Below are 19,075 nucleotides of genomic sequence, written 5' to 3'. Positions count from 1 at the left end.
GCTGGGCCTTCTTGACTAGCACCGTGGTGTTGACTGACCAGGAGAGAACTGCAGAGATGTGGATGCCAAGGAATTTGAAGGATTGCACTCGCTCACCGTTGATGGGCAGGGGGGCAAGGGCAGCTTTGTTCCGCCTGAAGTCCAGGATGAGTTGCTTGGTCTTGGTGATGTTAAGTGCCAGGTTGTTTAATGCACACCATTCTCCCAGTTTCAGGATCTCATCTCTGTAGGCCACCTCATTTTCCCCTGTGATCAGCCCCAACACCGTTGTGTCATCAGCAAATTTAATAATGATGTCCTCTGGGTGGGCAGGACTGCACTCAGATGTGTAGAGGGAGTAGAGTAGTGGGTTAGTACACAGCCCTGGGGAGAGCCGGTGCTGAGAGTGTGGGAGGAGGAGAGGCAAGGATCCAGTTTCCCCCGCTGGGATCTGTTGACTAAAAAGTCCTTTATCCAAGAGCAGGTGGGTGGGGGGAGCCCCAGGTTGAGTAACTTGGTGATCAAAATGTCCGGTATTATTGTGTTGAGGGCTGAGCTGAAGTCAGTGAAGAGCATTCTGACATAGCTCTCCTGTTGCTCCAGGTGACTCAGTACTTGTTTGGAGAGTAGTGGCTATGGTGTCTTCGGTGGATCTGTTAGTCTGATATGCAAATTGGTGTGAGTCCAGAGCGGGGGGGAGACAGGTTCTGATGTGCCCCAGAACCAGTTTCGTGAAGCACTTGGTGATGGCAGGGGTTAGTGCAATTGGACGGCAGTCATTGAGACTGGTTGTGGGTGACTTTTTAGGGATGGGGATGATTATGGCAGATTTCAAGCAGGTGGGATGTTCCAGAGACAGGTTGAAGAAGATGCCAGTGAAGACCTGCGCTAGCTGCTTGGCACATGCCTTGAGCACCTTCCCAGGTACTCCATTGGGACCTGCAGCCTTCCTGGGGTTTACTGCACATGCCTCACATCCTGTGTCTCAAGAGTCAGTGGGGGGTTGCTAGAGTCTGGTGTGGGTTGTAGTGGTTGTTGGAATGGTGTGGCTGAGTGCAGTGTTTGAGACTCAAAACGGGCAAAAAAGCTGTTCAGCTCCTCTGCTAGCCCTGCATCTGAGTGTCACAGGACAGATGTCACAGGACATCCTTTGTTGGTAATAGTCTGTATGCCCCTCCACACCTGTCTGGGGTCGTTAACATGTTCCTCTATTCTCCTCTTGTATTCTGATTTGGCAGTACTGATGCCCCTCCTCAGGTTAGCTCAAGCTCAAATTACAAAACATCAGCTGGACAAAAAGAACAAACCATGGGTTTAGGATTTGTTTGAAAATCTATTAAAGCTGAAACTCAGATATTAAAAATAAAGACATGAAGACTTACTGTAGCTGAAATTTTGAATAACAAAAACTCTTTGTGGCCTTCAGAGATTAGGATTTTAATACAATACTCAGAGAACAACCACACTATTCACAGTCCTGAACCACGGAATTATTTTGGCTCGAATAAATATTTGATATATGAGAAGGTGATAATGGGTGAGAAGGACTACAGATGTCATGCTGTTGGCATGTGCTAGGCGTTTGAGCTGTTATTGAAAACATTAAGAAAACCCCCACCAACAATAAAAACGCACTTGCACAATGAGGCCAGCAGAGGGAGACTTAAACAAAAGAGTAAACATAAGTTTAGGTTCAGGGTCACTCCCTCTGAGCTGTCAGGCCTATAGTGAGTAAACACACAATTAAAAAACGCACTGGAAAATGTAAAAAAAATCCCGCAAATAGTAGAAATTCTTTTATTACTACTACTATTTTGATTATTATTGTTATTACTTATTTTTTCCGACAAGTTAAAATTTTTAGTTACCACGTTTTATTTGTATTGTATTTTTTTTAATCATCGTTTAATTATGAAGTGTTTTATTTCTTCATATTGGAAAAAAAATTATTTGCGATTTTAAACAGTCGTGTAGTCTCTCTGGAGGAGCCACCATATCGGACCTGGACTACCTTTCCGGTTTCTGTGCGCGTTGCAGGTCACTCCCTCCTCCTTACTGTCAGCAGCTCTTTACGCGCTTCAAACTTGGTAGTCGCACTCAGCTGGTCTCCTTCCCACCTTTCGTTTTCTCGGATTTTTGAGTTTTTAAACGACCTACTGTTTTTAAGTCATGTGTTAATGCATTTGTCGCGGCGGCTTTCCACCGGGAGGAGTTATCGTGTTTGCTTCGCCTCCAGTTGAAGAGAAGCGCGGAGGAAATGTCCAGCTGAGGACTGGAAATCCTGAAAACTACAGGGCCTGTTTTTGTAATGATTGATCAATGCTTCGATAATGGCGCAAAAGGTGGGTTTGACAACTTTCCTGGGCTTCTCTTAAAGCCCCAGCACGACTACGCTGGCTTCTTGGGTTCCCCCTGGAGCTTGTTTTTCACCAATACTGAGGGCTGTAGACTTGGACAGTCAGAAGTGTAGTTTCTCGCATTAGTTTTACAGTGAAGACTTCACTCGGTGAGCTCCGCATTAAGGCTGAAAGCATTTAGGGAGTCTGCTTTAAAAGCGTTATGGCCGCTTGTCGCACATCTGTATGCGCTCAGCGAGAAACGAATGCTTTTGCTATACATGGAAAATGTGTCTCATTAACGAAGTGTCTTGTGACATTTTACTACCTTTCCACTGTGGGTCATAGCTGCCTCCGCGGAATTCTGGGAAATGTAGTCTTTTCTCAAAACACTGTTCGTACCATATAAACTACTGTTTACCTTAGGTGAGGACTACAGGGCCATAAATGTAGCTGCAGCACTGCAAACACGATAATTTTGCTCATAGTATTGTTCGCATTTGGACCTAATGAGTGTTCTTTTAGGGGAACCGGAAATGGTACGTGAAGCAGAGTGTGTATAAAGATAAACCGTACGTAAAACTAAGAAGTTAAATATCCCCTCTACTCTAGATATGGTTTATGTTATGCAAAAAATCCTACTGAGAATAATAACACAGGTCTGCTTTTTATTTTAAGTAATCCTTAATAAAATAAAATAAATGGTGTTAATAAAAAATGCAGCAGTCAGCACAGTAAAAAACATGTATGTGAGGGACCAACGACAGAACGACCTGATAATTCAGTTTGATTTTTTTTAAGATCATCAGTAGACATGAAAACATTTATTGTCATTTTCTGGTAATATGCTTCTGTTCAAAAACCTCATTCAGCTTCCTGGACTGCAGGGTGGTGGTTGGTGGACACTGAAACAAATGTTATTTTGATGGCTTCCTAATAGCCTTGCATTCCATCTCAATGGTTAATGAACAATTTCCCCACACACTTTGTGTGTGGGTTTGTGCTTATTTAACTTTCAACATACTGGAAAGGTTTCCGTCTACTGTCTCAAATTCATTTGAGTATAGATGAATGTGTGTGTGTGTGTGTGTGTGTGTCTGAGCTTCTCTGGGGCCATGGAGGAATGACAGATTAGTACATGTGGGTCACTGTGAGAGACCTTGTTGGCTCCTGTATTAAGCTGAACTGGGTAACGTTGTGGGTCTGCCCGTGTTTTGGTTGATGCAAGAATTTAGTTGAGAGTAAGCATACCATACCAAGAACAAGTTTGGCCTGTTTCACTATGGCCTCATATAAGTCTGAAGTTTGTTAATCAGTTATATAGTAAACCTTAGAACTTTTTTGTTGTTGTTGTTGTCTGCAGGCACAGGTTTTATACGACTTCACTGCTGAGCCTGGAAACAATGAGTTGTCAGTGAAAGAAGGCGAGACAATTACCATCACCAATCAGGTAAATAATACAAACACTGCTCTACTTTTCATCTGTTTAGCATCAGGGGTAAAGTCTCACACTCTCAGCTGTAAAGAAGCTGTCTAGATGTGACGTGTACGATATGAGTTTTTTTTTTTTTTTTTTTGCATCTGCCTGTAATCGTTAAATCATAAAACTTGCTTGTGTTGTGGATACCATCATTTTTTAATTACTTTGCCTACAACAACATTGCAGACATTAGTCCAGGATCAAATGTTTAGTGCGGATCTTCCAATTTAAAAACAAAAAACTTAAAGCACATGACCTCACGTTGTCATGTATGTCACAAATGTGGACAAAAGAAGGAAGGACAAGAGGTGAAAAAAAAAAAAAAAAACTAAACCAGAAAGCAAACATGATGTCATTGCTGCCAGCCACAAACAGTTCAAAGGTCACTGGTTAAGTGCTGTCCTACATAGTTTTCCAATCGATGTCTCTGTCATGGCTATCAAGGACTCAGCGTATCAGAACTTTTATTTTTCATCAACTTCACTGATGAGGAATTTGTCTCAGGTGTGTACATACATACCTGGCTTACCTGTTTATTTCTTTTTTGCTTGGTACTAAACATTAAAATGATGTTTAAATGGTAAGCTCGAGATCTGACTCACAATGAGTCAAATCCAAGTGTGACTGATAAACAATCTGTTGGGTTCCCACAGGTGACATGTAGTTTTTGTGTATAGGCTATCACATATGTACAAGTTATTACTGAGCCTGTTTTAGTTACCATACAGCTTCCCTTAAAAATGTAAGGTACAGGATAAAGTTTTTGCAGGACAGCTTTGTAAGCAATGAAGATATTAATCAAAGCAATTTAAAAAAAGAAAAAGTTAAGGATACATATGTTGCCACAATAGACACAAACACAAAAAATAAGCAGGAGGCTACCAGGCTTAAAATATAAATAGGGAATTGAAGATGATGCAAATGACAGTATTGACATTACGAAAACATAACTCAAATATATAAATAAATATAAATCAATATAAAGTTTCACACACTATTGAGCAGAGAGAAAATATAGAGATAATATGGTGTCTTTAAAGGAAAGCCCCCGTCACCTGTTAAATCTATCTGGAGTATTTGGTTTATGGGTAAGTGATTCTTCCATTTGTATATAAAATAACTTCTCCTTAATCCAGTGCGCAAAGGTAAGTGGAGAGTTAGACTTCCAAGTTAAAAGTACACGTTTTGTCTGTGGGTCGAGCAGGACTGAAAAAAATGTGCGAGCTTCATATCAACCAAGCAACATTTGTTGCATTGAAAGGATATTTTTAAGGAAAGATGTGGTTCTCTTTGTTTTTTTAGTAATACGACCTCTGCAAGAAAAGTAAATCAGAAGCCGTTCAGAAGCTATGTGCTACATTATTACCTTCGTTTTCAGTTTTTGGCATTGAGGTTACTTAAAAATGTGAAGCAGAATTTCCTTAAATGTTGATACCACAACATAATGTTCTTCAGAACTTTATGTTGTGGTATTGTGGCCTCAGTGTAACAACTGACCATAGGACTGGACATATTACACAAATATGTGGCATTTAAAGAAGTAGTAGTCGGAGAGAAAAATTGTAGACAAAACATTTTGTACTTTGAAACATTTCTTTGTAAATGTGATTCAAATAATTTCCAGTAACTTAATACAAATTTTAAAAAGTAAGTAACTAAAACATTAACTGACTTAGTAAAATGAAAAATCTATCTGATTATTGGCTATTAAACTAATATCCTGAAGGGAGAAATACCTAAGTACATGCCTTGTATTTTTTTTCCTGTAACTAATATGCAGCTGGGTCTCTCTTTCAGAGTATTGGAGGTGGCTGGGTGGAAGCACAGAACTCAAGAGGGGAGGTGGGACTGGTTCCTGAAGACTACATTGAAGTGAGTTATATTGTGTCTGTTGATGTGAAGAGTATGGAGGAGATGCCAGCAGAGCTTTCAAACCCCATAGAATATTCAAAGAGACTTTAATTCACATAAAATTAAGCAAGAAAAAAATGAAACGAAAACAAAACATTCTGTACCGAGGTCATGATGTACCGTGGGTGCAGTGGAACATTAATCAGCTAGACATTTCATAGACACCTCGTCACAGACAAAGATGTATCTGCATACTGTGGTGCCATCTCTTATGTGAAACTAAAGTCACAACAGGATGTGCCTCATTCAGGGTTTTGCTGATTTGGGTGTTTGTGTGTGCGAGCGTGCGTGCGTGCGTGTATGGCTCGATCCAGTAACTCTGACTTCATGTGGAGGATATGATTCACTCTGAAGAAATTTACAGACACAGAAAGAGTTGTTTAAAACTAAAGTCTGTGATGTTAACAACTTAACATCACTGTAAACACTTGCCACACAAGAGCTAACGATTGTGTGTGAGGGTGAGAGGCATTGATATTAAACATCTGCTTAACTTTGCAAATTTTGGTGGGTGCGTGCTTGTTTGTCTGACCTTGAGTTACCTCCCCAGCTGCTCCCGGACTGTTTTGATTCTGTGTCCAAATCATATAAAACCCACAGATGACAATTGCACTTGTAGCTTATGTAATGCCTCATGAAAAACACCAGAACTCAGTCTGTTTTTCAATCACACTGCTGTTTTTTGGAAAGATTGATAAAATTAAAACCCTGTTTCACAAAGCCACGAGTGAAAAATGAGACGATCACATTACCGCATGAGGATGCACCTTTAAAAATCATTAGATCATGCTGGAATGTCTGGATCTGTTCACTAATGGGAATTTTTTTTCTCTCTCTTCCATTGTCTTTTTTCTTTTTTTCTTGATTTGCAGCTCAATAAGCAGTTTTCTGTGTTCCCATCAGCTGCAGCACCTACTCCAAGTTTAGGAAATGTTGCAGCTTCAGACCTGTCCTTCTTTGATGCATATGCACCTGCATCAACACCTGCACAAAACCAGGTAATGCATTCAGCCAGTGAAGATTTCTCAATTTCACAAGTCTAGTGCAATGCTGGGTAAGTAGGTGTACAAAATATAGAGCGGTGCACCTGTCGTGCTTTCATTCTCCTATTCAAAAATGATATATGGTAGGGTTACGCTACAGAAAACAATCAAAAAGCAGAAGTGAGCGATGGCAAAAATGTACTGACGTTAATGCATCCCGTCAACCCCAGAGATGCAGAAGTGAGACCAGCTGGTGTGGGAGATATTAATCTTTGTCATGTCATTTTTAAACGATATGCAGTCCACCAAAATCTTCAGTTAGCAGGCAGGAAGTTCCACAATAGTGAACATACTGCTGGATCAGTAAAAATATGTTGCGGCTCAGCAAGTGAGGTAAAGCAGGAAATGTGTCGGCTATTGTTCCTCTGACACATCTATATCACTTTAACAAAAAGCACTGCACAGTGTATACTGTCACATGTGGCGCTTTGTGATGATGTCACCTTTGTTTCCCCCTCCCCCTCCCCTCAAGGTGGATGCTGGGGGCTTGAGCCCCCAGCCGGAAACCCCCGACACCCCAGTTTCCCCCTACCTTTCGTCCCCTGATGAGGTAACCGTGAGTTTGGGGTGGTGGGAGTGGCCTAAAAGCATGAACCCAAGCCCTCCCGCCCTCACTCATTCTTTGCCCAAGCGATCCTCTCTGATTGGTCTGCTTTGGCAAATTCCCCTGCAACCCTTACTGCCTGCAAAAAGCATGAGCTCAACTTCTCCATTCACCTTGCAATTCAGCACAAGACAAGACATTCCACCAATCAGCACCCACACACTGTTAAAAAAGAAAAGAAAAACTGTATGAATCGGTGGTAAAAGAGTTCATGATCCCCACATGTATTTTACTAATCACACTGACAAATCATCAGGCCAGAACACACGCTTGTACCAGAAATCATGATGAAAATTATGCAAATATCAGTAATAATCACTTTTTTTAAGTGCTGCTCTGTAATGAGAAGTATAAGAGCTGCAAAATTTAAAAGCACATGCTCTTAGAGTGTTGTTCCTCAATGCACTTGCTTGTTAATGTCATTTGAGTAGTTTGCCTGTTTATTTTTTTCGGTGATTTGTTTTTTTTTAACCTACAGAAGAGAAACGCACAACAGCAGTGTTTTTGCATGCCTTCGAGTTGTTAGAATTGTGTATATGCCTGCCTTACAAGCATGGCATGCTGCATTTTGAGCATTTTTAAATACTGTAAAAACAAAAACAGGTTGTGTAAAAACACAAATGGAAGTTTTTGTATGCAAGCATGTGCCTCTTTCTCCAGATTATCGGGTATTATTTTGATCTTTTCAGTTAACCCTTCTGTACAGCGGCATATGCAAACTACACACTCACTGCCGGGCTGCTTTATCTCTCAGCAGATTCCCTCAGAGAAGCCCGGTCCTCATCAAATGTTTGGAAAAGGATGTTGTTTTGAAACTACTGTCAACTTCTCATTAAACAGACTCCATACAGGACTGGACTTGACTCTGCTCCTTCTCTTCTTCTCGCGTTTGATCTGTTATTACCGCCCGTCTTCCATTCCTCACAAGTTCTGTTTCACTCTTGCAGGCTACTAATGGTAATGATCCGTGGTCGGCGTGGAACGCGGACCCATCAGGGGGCTCCACCAACAACTGGGCATCTAATCCAGAGGGCACACAGACTGGGAAGAGCGCTCCTGACCCCTGGCCCCCTGTATCACATGGTCACCCTCAGGCTTACCAAGGCCCAGGTAAAAAAACAAAAAAAAAACCCCGAGATAGCTTCAGGAACCATGGTTGTCCTATTATTAGAAGTATAATGTAAACCTTTTATTATCATAAAAATCACTGTAATATCTTTCGACAGTTTGAAATTTCAACTTTCTCTTTTGTAGCAATACTCTCATACGACTGTGTTTATGTCATTCTGAAGTATGTAAGCTACATTTTCAAAGCAATTTTTAACGTCTTAATGTGGTTACAGGAAAGGTAAAGTCATGCAATGGTTTTGGCTCATCACACTACCTCGTGAAACAGTTTAGCTCACTCTTTACTTGTTAAACTGTTCTTCTGCATAAGCTGTACTGTATATATGGCTGCAGGGGAGGGAGCAGTTCTACAAACACGAGTGACTTCAGAGTCCCTCGCACTTAATGCATCAAACAGTCAGGCTCACGTTGACTAGTTAGGTTGTTTTGTTGCAATCACAATTGGTTGATGTGATAAAGGTTGTTGCTTCAAACAGCCTTTGGTGCTTTTTAGTGATTCTGCGTGAGTTTGTGAGCTCGGCTGACGTTTGGTTAAAGGTGTTTGAATTACAAACAGACAACAACTTGCGAGTTTGAGAATGCCTCTGTGGTAATACAAAAGATAAATTAAGCTTTGTGTTAAATTTTTGATTCATGCTTGATATCAAGTGTTTTGTTTTTGAATCATGCTTTCTGAAAAGCTCATTTTTAGATATGCAAGTGAGGCTTTATGTGTTTAATTTAGCATATTTTTTTCAGGCCATTGGATAACATGGTGTTTAAAGTTCTTTAACTATTGTTGCGACAAATTGATATACCAAGTGTTTTTATTACTCCACAAATCACAAACTGCTGTCAGTAGTTGGAAAAAGTCCATTGACTCTTTGTTTTCAGTGATAAGATGTTCAAGAGGTCAGGCTTTTTATATATGGAAAAAGTCCTACTGTGAAAAAAGTGCTACTGAATAAGGATTTCTGGCTGAGTGTATGAGGAAAAATCAATAATATGTGATGTAGGAAGAACACCCAGATGTATATTTTGGATGTTTCTTTTCCCGTGTCGTGAGAAATAGATGTTATGGAAACAAATCTTAAAATTGCAATTATGATTTTTCATTGAGCAGCCAGTGAAAGGTGTTTGCGTCATATATATCCTGTCCTTCATGTTATCTGATATGAACAGAAATGCATGCTATGTACAGTAGGACCTGTAATCTTGAACTCCACATACTGTATTTGAAAATACTACGCGACTCAGATTTTCACAGATTTGCAGTGACTGTAACTCCTCGATGTGGTTTTTCTTACTTGTGCAGTCCCGCCACAGAGAGAAGCTCCAGCACGGGGACAGAACGGTCAAATCATGATTCTGTTTTCTCTAGACTGTGGAAAATTGTGCCTCACTCATGACTCAGAAGGATATATTACTTGAGCTGCTTTTTAAATTCTTCACTTTCTTTTGTAAAAAAAAACCCCCAAATACATAAAAAAAATTGTACATTGGAAAAATGGTCAGAGGGGAAATTAACAGACTTTTCCTCTGTTTCTCTCTTGCTAAAGACATCTACCCATATCCTTACCTTATTGATTACACAGGTATTCCGTTTATTGCTTTTTGGAAGCCTGTTGCTCATTTTTGTGTGTGAACTGCCAATAATATGAAGAAAGAAACATTTCTTTTAAAGCATGTGTGTACAGTTTGACACTAACAATATTATCTTTGTATAAGAGGAGGTTGGAGGAGCTTTGTTAGACGCCCTGCACAGATAGAGATCAGTAACTAAACAGAGATATAGTTTTCAGTTATAGACTTTGGTGAGTGGTGCAGGAATAAACTTTTAAACATTTGTAGATTTATACAAGAACACTTTTGGCAGGACTACCTTTGCTGCCTTTCTTAATTGTTTACCTTTATGGCATTTTAAATTTACAGATAGATAGCGGAGGAGAATGGCTGAGGCTGTGGCTTACTAGCAGGTTAAATATACCCCAAGTGTTTACCCCTAGTTGGTCAACTCGCTTTGGAGCAGGTGGCAGACCACGGCAGCACATTTGCTTTGCCTTTTGTAGTGTTTCGTTTTCAGTTTGATTGTGATCCGATTGCAGTAAAAAGGAGTTGAACTGGGTCTGAGCTTGTCCTCCTGTGCTTGTCTGTGTGGGTTGGAGCAGTAGCAGTGAACAGGCACACATACACAACACACGTCTCAACTAACTGATCAGACACAAGGACACATATATTTAAAAAAACAAAAATGAAAATTAATGAGTAAATGTGATTCGGCAGGCCAACATGGAGATAGAATGAACGTTGCTGTAATTTATGGGGGATTTTTGTGTATTTTCTTTGCTGTTTTATCCAGTGTGATTTGTTAGTATAATATGATATTTTACATGCCAGTTTCAGTTTTAACTAAGTTATTATATAGTCTCCAAGTCTGGCTTTGAAAGGCAGTGTTGGAACAGTGCAGCTATATGTATATGTGGAAATATTTTCTCTTACCACCTGCTGCCTGATTCAGACTTTAATGGTCTGGCTGGCACCAATCCTAACAAATCATGCTCAGCCCTTTTTGCTTTGAACTGTGTCAATGCGTTTTGAAACCTGCTTTGAAATGAAGTGTGCAGCTTCTGACAAAAGCAATGATCTAGATATCATGTCTGGTTCAGTATGCATGCACTATTTTCACAAATGAGACGTACTGAAGGACAAATTTAAGCTTTGCAGTGTGTAATATTTTTAGCCATTTAATTGAAAAAGAGAGTGATGATGCTTAAAATCTTAAAGCATGAGAACCATTAATAGATTTGCATTGCTTCTGATATAGATGTGTGCTGCATGCCCTCATGCTCAAACAACTGACTCCTCTATCTCAAGAAAAATCTGTTATGTTATATTTAGACCCACACTAAGTAAAGCTCAGTGAAGCATTAAGGTGTGAATTTTCACACAACTCTTGTAGTAGGAACATCTATAAATGTAGTATAATAGTTGTACACAGTGCTTTTTTTTGTGCATGTGATCTGAAAACAAACAACTTGGTGTACACGAATCTTACCTCAGGGGCAGAGGATGATGAGTGGGACGATGAATGGGATGACATGAAATCCACTGGCGGTTATGCTGAGTCAGAAGCCGGAGAAAGTGGAGCACTGCAGAGGGGCGGATCACATGCAACTTCAATGAAAATCTCCCTCAACAAGTAAGAGTTAATAAGTCAGTAATGTGCCTGGCTTCAAATCAGCTTTTAACATAAAATAAGCTGCACTGTACAGTTTGAGCTGCTGATCAGAGTTTGGACAGCAGAATTTACTTCAGCCAAAGTGTGTTCAGGCTCTTACTGTAGATAATAATAAACGGAGTTGCAGCAGCACAGAGTAATCTTGTTCTAATAATGGTAACATCGTATCAAATAACTGCTCTACACAAGACTAATCAGGAAATTTTGTCTTGTGTCTTTGAGCAGGTTCCCTGGGTTCTCCAAGTCGGGTCCGGAGCTTTACCTCCTTTGCAAGCAGCTTGTAAAGGGCAAAGACAGACTTCCAATTTATGTAGGTCATCTCCAAAAATGTTTTTTTTGTGTGTGTTTTTCTTTAGTTCTGTTAGAACATCAACGTGCTTCTTATTAAGTTATTACACAGAAGTCACCAGTCATAATTAAAAACCTATGGCTAAATTATTTCTGTCAGAATATTCGCCTTTATATAAAGTAGTATTGTAGCATCTTTTGCCAGCTTGCCATATGTTTGTCTGGCGCAGTAGACTTCTGAACCTTCATGTTTTGTGCTCAGATGGGAGAAGTTGGTCCAGTGTGGTCTTACCCAGAAACCCAGCTAGACTGTGTTGTAGCTGATCCCAAAAAAGGCTCAAAGATGTATGGCCTCAAGAGCTACATTGAGTACCAAGTCACACCCAGTGTAAGTATCCAAGAGCTATTTTTTTAGGTTATCAAATCAACTAAATGCACTAAGCTAATCTTTAGACGCATAAATAAATATAAGAAGGACTGAAATGTATATCTTTACTTCCTTTAATGGAAGCTGTACTTTTTTTCCCCCCCCCTGGCATGCAGACCACAAACCGACCTGTCAATCACAGATATAAACACTTTGACTGGTTGTATGAAAGGCTTCTGGAAAAATTTGGGTCAGCCATTCCCATCCCTTCTTTACCAGATAAGCAGGTTACAGGTAGGTAACTAGCCAATAAATGCGTATGGCTGAATATATTTGTTTTTTCCGTTCTTTACGCATTGATCTCTTTTAAAAGGCCGTTTCGAGGAAGAGTTTATTAAGATGCGTATGGAGCGGTTACAGGGTTGGATGACCAGGATGTGCAGGCACCCCGTTATTTCCAGCAGTGAAGTATTTCAACTTTTCGTCACCTACAAGGATGAGAAGGTAAACTGATACATCCACTTCCCATCTTTTAAGGTCTTTGAGTATGTGTTCTAAGACTGTGTTGCTGAAATCAGTCTTACATGAATGATTTGAGGTGTCAGTTAGTTATTTAAAGCTAATGTAACAAAAGAATATGTAATATATAACTACAGAATAACTAGCTATTGTCAGTTGACTGAGTTGACGTGTGTCCATGTTGGTGTACAACTAAAAAGGTACTCTTGGCTGAGCCCTTATTTCCCAAGTGATGGATCTGCATGTTTGATTTGGCACAGATTTTGCACTGGATGCCCTTCCTGACACAATCCTCCCATTCATCCAGGATTGGGACCTCCACACAGGAAGGCATCACCTTGTGGTGCTGTTCAGCAGTTGCATTTAATCAGTTAATTGCTCACAGATGTAAATTCTAGACTAGACAGACTGCCTAACTAGCAAAAACTAATGAAAATCATGCAGAAACAGCTGGATATGGACTCCCATAGTTGTCCGGTTGCCCAGCCTTCTGTATGGAAGTCTTGTCTCTGGAAAGGCATGAAGGAATTTCTTTAAAATTGTCACAAATATTAATTGTGCCCCAAATGAACTGAATTTGCCGGTTATGATTTTGACCATAACTTGATAATTATTACGCTAATTATTACAACACCAGACTGAAATGTCTGTTCAAAAAGTGCAAACTCAGCTTCAGTTTGACTTTATAAAGTATCGCAGAAACCCTTTTCTGGCCACGACTATAAACTGCAAAGCAGTAGCAAACAACCGCAGGAAGTTAATTCTACTTTCTTTCAGCCAAATGTTGCCGATCAAAACTAAGATTGTTATTACTAATAGTTTAGGGTTGGGGCTTATTTTGTGGCATTAACTATTTCTTTTTTAATTAAAACAATTGATTGTTACAGGACTGGAAGATGGGCAAGAGAAAAGCAGAGAAGGATGAGACGGTAGGAGTGATGGTCTTCTCCACAATGGAGCCTGAAGCTCCAGACCTGGACCTGATAGAAGTGTGAGTTTTACCAAGAGAAACTATAGCACCAAAAAGTGTTTATGTAACTTGTGTGTAGTACTGTATTGCGTAATTCATGCCACTGATGTTCCTCATTCACAGAGAACAGAAATGTGAGCAGTTTAGCAGGTTTACCAAATCCATGGATGACGGGGTGAAGGAAATTCTCACAGTGGGGCATGAACATTGGAAGAGATGCACAGGCCGTATGTTCACACTGCACTCAAGCTAAATAAGTGTTTAGCACACCTAGGCCACACCTTAAGTCTGTGCTGTAATTACTATTTACATTAAATGTTCATTATTCTGAATATTTTGTCAACTTAGAAAGATTGGGGGAAAAATGTCTTTGCTACTTTGTTCATTTGTTTTACCATAGCTCTGCCCAAAGAGTATCAGAGAATCGGCAAAGCCTTCCAAAACCTTTCCTCTGTCTTCACCAGCAGCGGATACCAAGGTACGGAGTACAAATATCGATTCAGCGTCATGTGTAATTTGGAGCACTTGAGGCATTTTCCTGGGTGTAAGGATTTGGGTTTGTCACACCGATGTCTCAGGTTACAGCTGGAGACATCTGGAGCAATCAGAGCTATGCTGTAATGTGGACTTTGGTTTTGAAATCGAGTGTTCGTTATTTACTGTTGGGAAACAGTAGGATGTATTTTAACAGTGTTTCTCGCTGCAGGTGAGTCAGCCCTAACTGATGCCATGACAGCAGCTGGGAAGACATACGAAGAGATAGCTCAGCTGGTTGCAGAGCAGGTACGTACTTTGACCGCTGCTGTAAAATAATCTAATGTGACTGCTATTAAAAGTAAGAGAAATGTGTCTACCCTTACTTTTCCTCTTGTGATTATGTCTGGAAACTCACACACAGACCATAAAGAGAGAGGGGTGGGGCAACATCTTTCTGTGGCCATTATCTGTGTTCACTGCATGTCTCAATATCCAGTTCCCCTGTTGCTGACCTCTTTAACCCAGCGTCCTGCTCGTCAGTTTCTATCTGTGCAGGAAGAGGCTTATGGCAAACTTATTCCTAGTGCTTCCTTAGTTTTGCTTTGACTCATGTATCAATGTGGCTTTTTTGTTTTTTTTGACTGAATGACCCGATGAGTGTGCAAAGTAATAAAGTCCATTCTTGGCCTTTTTGATGTCCCAGCAGCTTCCAGAGGAAGGATTTGTCTGGTAAGCTCGTCCTGCTCCAGGCAGACTTTGTTAGTGATTTGGTAGAATTCTGATTTTAGTTGAGTGAAACCTGTGATGTGGTTTAGTGTTGGAGAAATACGATCACTAGACACGGATTCATCTCAGGGCACAAAAGGAACCAGTCCAATTTATCTGATGTTATCCAAAATGGATGCAAACAGCACTCCCCTGCAGAATAAGGTCAATAGTGAGCAAAGGAATTGGCACTACAATTTAAAATGATAGTTTGGCTAAATATTGTTTTATTTCTGTGCCATCTCATCCCAGTGTGTCTCCCTGTTGGATGTTCCTCTGAATACATGATGTTTTATATATAGTACTGCTATTTAAAAAAAAAAAAAAAAAAAAAAAAAACACAAAAAAAACCTACACTGAATTATGGCTTCATTGTATTTTCTCTTATCAGCCTCTTGCATTCCTTCCTGCTCTGTTTTTACTTTCTTCTATTTTTAAGTACTGGTGACTTACCTTTTTACATTTATAGTTCATGTTTGTGTCTATTTTTGTTTTCTCTCAGCCCAGGAAAGACCTCCACCATGTCATGGAGACCAACAATGAATACAAAGGACTACTTGGATGTTTTCCAGATACCATTGGAGTCCATAAGGTACACTAACATCCATGCCACAGGAAATGGGCTGGAATGTGATAATTTGCCGTTATGGGGTATCTGATAGGAACAGAGGTGCTGTGCGTGCCACAATATAGATAGTACAGACACCATACCAACATCTTCCTTTATTTACACATTTACATATACACACACCCCCACATGCTAACACATACACTTTCAACCTTCAACTACAGTATAAGGATACCTGTTTAAAATATGTCACCGCCTCTATATCACTACTACACCTTTACAATATATGTCAAGTGTTCAAGTTAATTATTATCCCTTTTCTTTGCCTAAGATTACAAAAAACTTGGGAATGTGTATGCACACACATTTTGCATGTACAGTCTTTTTGAGGGACCCAGTGCTTTTTTTAAAAAGTATTTTCTAAGTAATATAGAAGGAAATTGCCTATGCACTCCATACTAAAGTGTGAGCAATTTCTGTTTTTCATAGTTATTATCATTGCAAAGTGAAAACTCTGAAGCCCCTGACTGTTGATGTCTGGGACCTGTACTATTTGCAGAAATCACTATAGCGGAAGTTCCCAAAACTGCTCAACACACACTCAAACAATCTCTGATAGGGTAAAAATAGCACAGCAGGGGAAAAACATGCATATCTGATTTTATGGTTGAACTGTCCCTTTATCAGATAGAAGCAAAAATTAACAAGTAGCAGTGTGTGCATATTATTATACAAGGTTTAAATAGTCTAACTAAAGTGCCTTCTGTTTACTTTTGGTCCCTGCAGGCAGCCATAGACAAAGTGAAGGAGGGTGACAAGCTGGTAGCCGCCAGTAAAATTACTCAGCAGGACAAAGTCACCATGGCTAAACGTGCCAGCACCATGTCTTACGCATTACAAGGTACAGCACGGTCACAGATACTGAAGTAATTTGCTTTATCGCTGCATGCAGGCTGATCACTGTGGTTTCTCTTGTCTTGTGCTGCAGCTGAAATGAACCATTTCCATAGCAACCGTATCTATGACTACAACAGGGTCATGCAGTTGTACCTGGAGGAGCAAGTCAAGTTTTACGAGACGGTAAAGGCATTTTAATAGAGCATTTCTCACAGTAAATTTGACTGTGAAACAGTTTGTCCTTTTCACTTCCTTATTACCTGGAAAGAAAGTAGTTTCATACCAAAGTGACGATATGAAGGCATCACATGACCTTTTTGTATTAATGCTCGTTTGTCTTCCTCTGCACCCCCCCACCCCCACCCCCCACCCCCAGATCGCAGAGAAGCTGAGACAAGCGCACAGTCAGTTCACTACAATGTGAAAGCGGCCGCTGGCTGTCTTGCACTAAGAGACGAGAAGATTTAAACCAGCTCAAGATCCAAAATAATTTTGCTTATTTTGCATTTTTCAACCCCTGTCCTCTTTAATTTAAATTTCACTTCTGTTTTTCTCTTACCTCATCTCCTCTTCTTACAACTCATCCCAGCAGTCCCTGCTTTGCGGTATCCGCTACTTCGATGTTAAAGAGTATGAACGACATCTGAAAAGGCTTCAAGAGTGACAGCAGCTGTAATTCTTAACACAGACAGGGAAAAAAATCCATGTTGTAGTTACAGTGGCGATGAAATCAAACCCTGGCAATTCTTTAACGTGATACAGTTTTGTTTTTTTGTTTTTTTTGTACAGCTTCACGTGCAAACATAACCATCTATCTCAAGGTAACGCTCTGAAGCTTTTCACTTTTATTCCATGTTAATAGTCATATAGGAAAGGGCGCCAAATACCAAAGCTATTCTCCGCTCTGCCAATAAGGACAGCCAGGATATATTCAAGCTTTACTGTAGCTTCATTTGAATAATTTTGTTACCATATATAGTATTTATATGTAAAAAGAAATTTTCACTATTGTTAGCAGAAGCATTCCTTTAAGGATTCAAATCTTGAAAGAGTTAGCAAAGGCAGTGTGTGCGTCCTCCCTGTGTATGACCGCCACTCGCAGCTCCCAGCTCCCCTTCATCCCACACTTCCTCAATAGCGAACAGGAAGCTCCACCTTCTTCCTGTTTTCCCTTTTGAGAAAAATCGAAGTGGTCAACCTGGTTGGCACCCCAAAGCTCCTGCATACTCACACACTGCAGTTTGCATTTTAAGAAACAGAATCTGGAATGAGTCTTTTTTCTGTTCTTCTTTTTTCCTTTTCTGTTCTTTTCTTTTTTAAGACATTTAAACTAAAAGTCATTGGATCAGTGTTTCCCTGTCACACTAGTTAACTTTCTCTCAGTACTTCGAAAGAATATTTGCCCTTGTTTGACGCAGTCATTGTGTTTGACATGATGGTACAAGAATAAAGTCATCTGTAAGAATTCGTACTATTAGAGGAGTTTGGAAGAGCCATGAATTATGTGTTCTTGTTTTTGCTTATCACCGCCCAGTTTTCAAATCAGTCTGTAATCTTGTTCACTCTTTGTTAGAAAATATAAATTCTACTGCACCTATCAGGGGTTTCTTGTAATTGATATGTTATGTATAGAACTATTTGCAATACACGTGTCATTTAAAAAGAAGCAAAAGTTCAGTTTGATTTATTAAACAATGATTTGTACTCATTAGGATGTCATTTATTGCGTATGTGTGTGTGTCTTTGTGTGTTTTGTGTTCTGACTCGGAGGGGACGGCACACTACGCACCCGGATTTCCTCACACTAAAGCCTTTATTCGCTGCAGCAGATTCTTGCGTAGATATGGACAGGAATGGGAATGAGCTGGCAGCTTGTGTGAAGAGTGCATTTTGTGAATTCTTGTTGTGAAGGAAGTGAAAGAGCCCTTTTTACCCTGCTCTCATTTCACGCTGCCATCAGGTGCAGTTGTTCATGTAGGCCACAGTGGCCTTATCAATGGAATCACCCGCAGTGTGTTTGTTGCTTCACAAGACCATATAGAAAGCTTACAGAATTATTTTCCAGTTTTTGCAAGAATTGAACTGATATTTTGCAATCCCGAGGCTTTTTGGGAATATATCTGCTAAACACATACCATATTATCATACTATAGTAACATCAAATGCTATTGGTCTGTGGAAACCCCAGGTTTAAATCAATACGATGTAAGTAACTAACACAGATAATGTGTTATGTGTAGAATGATTATACAGCAATGAATGCCATGCCATTAAAAATATGTCTATAGTCATGCATAACTTACAAGACATAGAAAGTGCCGTGCATTTAGTACTCAGTGCTTTAAAGTGCCAACTGTAGGAGTTTGAGTCCTGCATTACACAGTCTAATTTCCAACTCGCATGAGCTACATCCTGCTCATGTGCTCAGCTGCACATTTGCTGCTCAGTACTACCTCTTTCTGGCACCATGACCACAGAGACTGATTTGATTGTGTCACTTTTTTATGGCATGTGGTGTGAAAACAA

General features: G+C 40.0%; 1 protein-coding gene across 4 annotated transcripts; it reads left to right on the top strand.

The window, feature by feature from the left end:
• The first annotated feature begins 2,001 nt into the window (after window positions 1–2,001).
• Window positions 2,002–18,258, top strand: snx9b (sorting nexin 9b). 4 transcript variants are annotated; one of them, XM_085246673.1, is made up of 19 exons: window positions 2,002–2,321; window positions 3,679–3,765; window positions 5,593–5,667; window positions 6,579–6,704; window positions 7,222–7,299; window positions 8,301–8,463; window positions 11,521–11,659; window positions 11,924–12,008; window positions 12,249–12,374; window positions 12,530–12,647; window positions 12,727–12,857; window positions 13,760–13,863; window positions 13,966–14,069; window positions 14,243–14,320; window positions 14,549–14,625; window positions 15,587–15,676; window positions 16,439–16,553; window positions 16,641–16,732; window positions 16,926–18,258. In XM_085246673.1, exons 1-19 carry the CDS (start codon window positions 2,310–2,312, stop codon window positions 16,971–16,973), a joined length of 1,848 nt encoding a protein of 615 aa, XP_085102799.1. In that variant the 5' UTR covers window positions 2,002–2,309; the 3' UTR covers window positions 16,974–18,258. The 4 variants fall into 4 exon arrangements, with proteins under 4 accessions (XP_085102799.1, XP_085102797.1, XP_085102800.1 ...); XM_085246671.1 differs by having other exon boundaries at window positions 11,921–12,008; XM_085246674.1 differs by lacking the exon at window positions 7,222–7,299 and having other exon boundaries at window positions 2,003–2,321; window positions 11,921–12,008.
• The last annotated feature ends 817 nt before the right edge of the window (window positions 18,259–19,075 follow it).

Source organism: Mchenga conophoros, linkage group LG15 (genome assembly GCF_057382185.1).
Source record: "Mchenga conophoros isolate Kocher_MC1m ecotype Shallow Benthic linkage group LG15, M_conophoros_male_GT1.1, whole genome shotgun sequence".
NCBI lineage: Eukaryota > Metazoa > Chordata > Actinopteri > Cichliformes > Cichlidae > Mchenga > Mchenga conophoros.
Note: the sequence above shows the minus strand (reverse complement) of the source record. Positions and strands in the feature narration are given on the sequence as shown.

What these genes read in the sequence shown, in the direction of transcription:
- snx9b (XM_085246671.1), top strand. An exon ending in AAGACAGACTTCCAATTTAT is followed by an intron (nt 12,009 to 12,248) that starts GTAGGTCATCTC and finishes TTTTGTGCTCAG; the next exon opens with ATGGGAGAAGTTGGTCCAGT. An exon ending in ACCAGATAAGCAGGTTACAG is followed by an intron (nt 12,648 to 12,726) that starts GTAGGTAACTAG and finishes CTCTTTTAAAAG; the next exon opens with GCCGTTTCGAGGAAGAGTTT.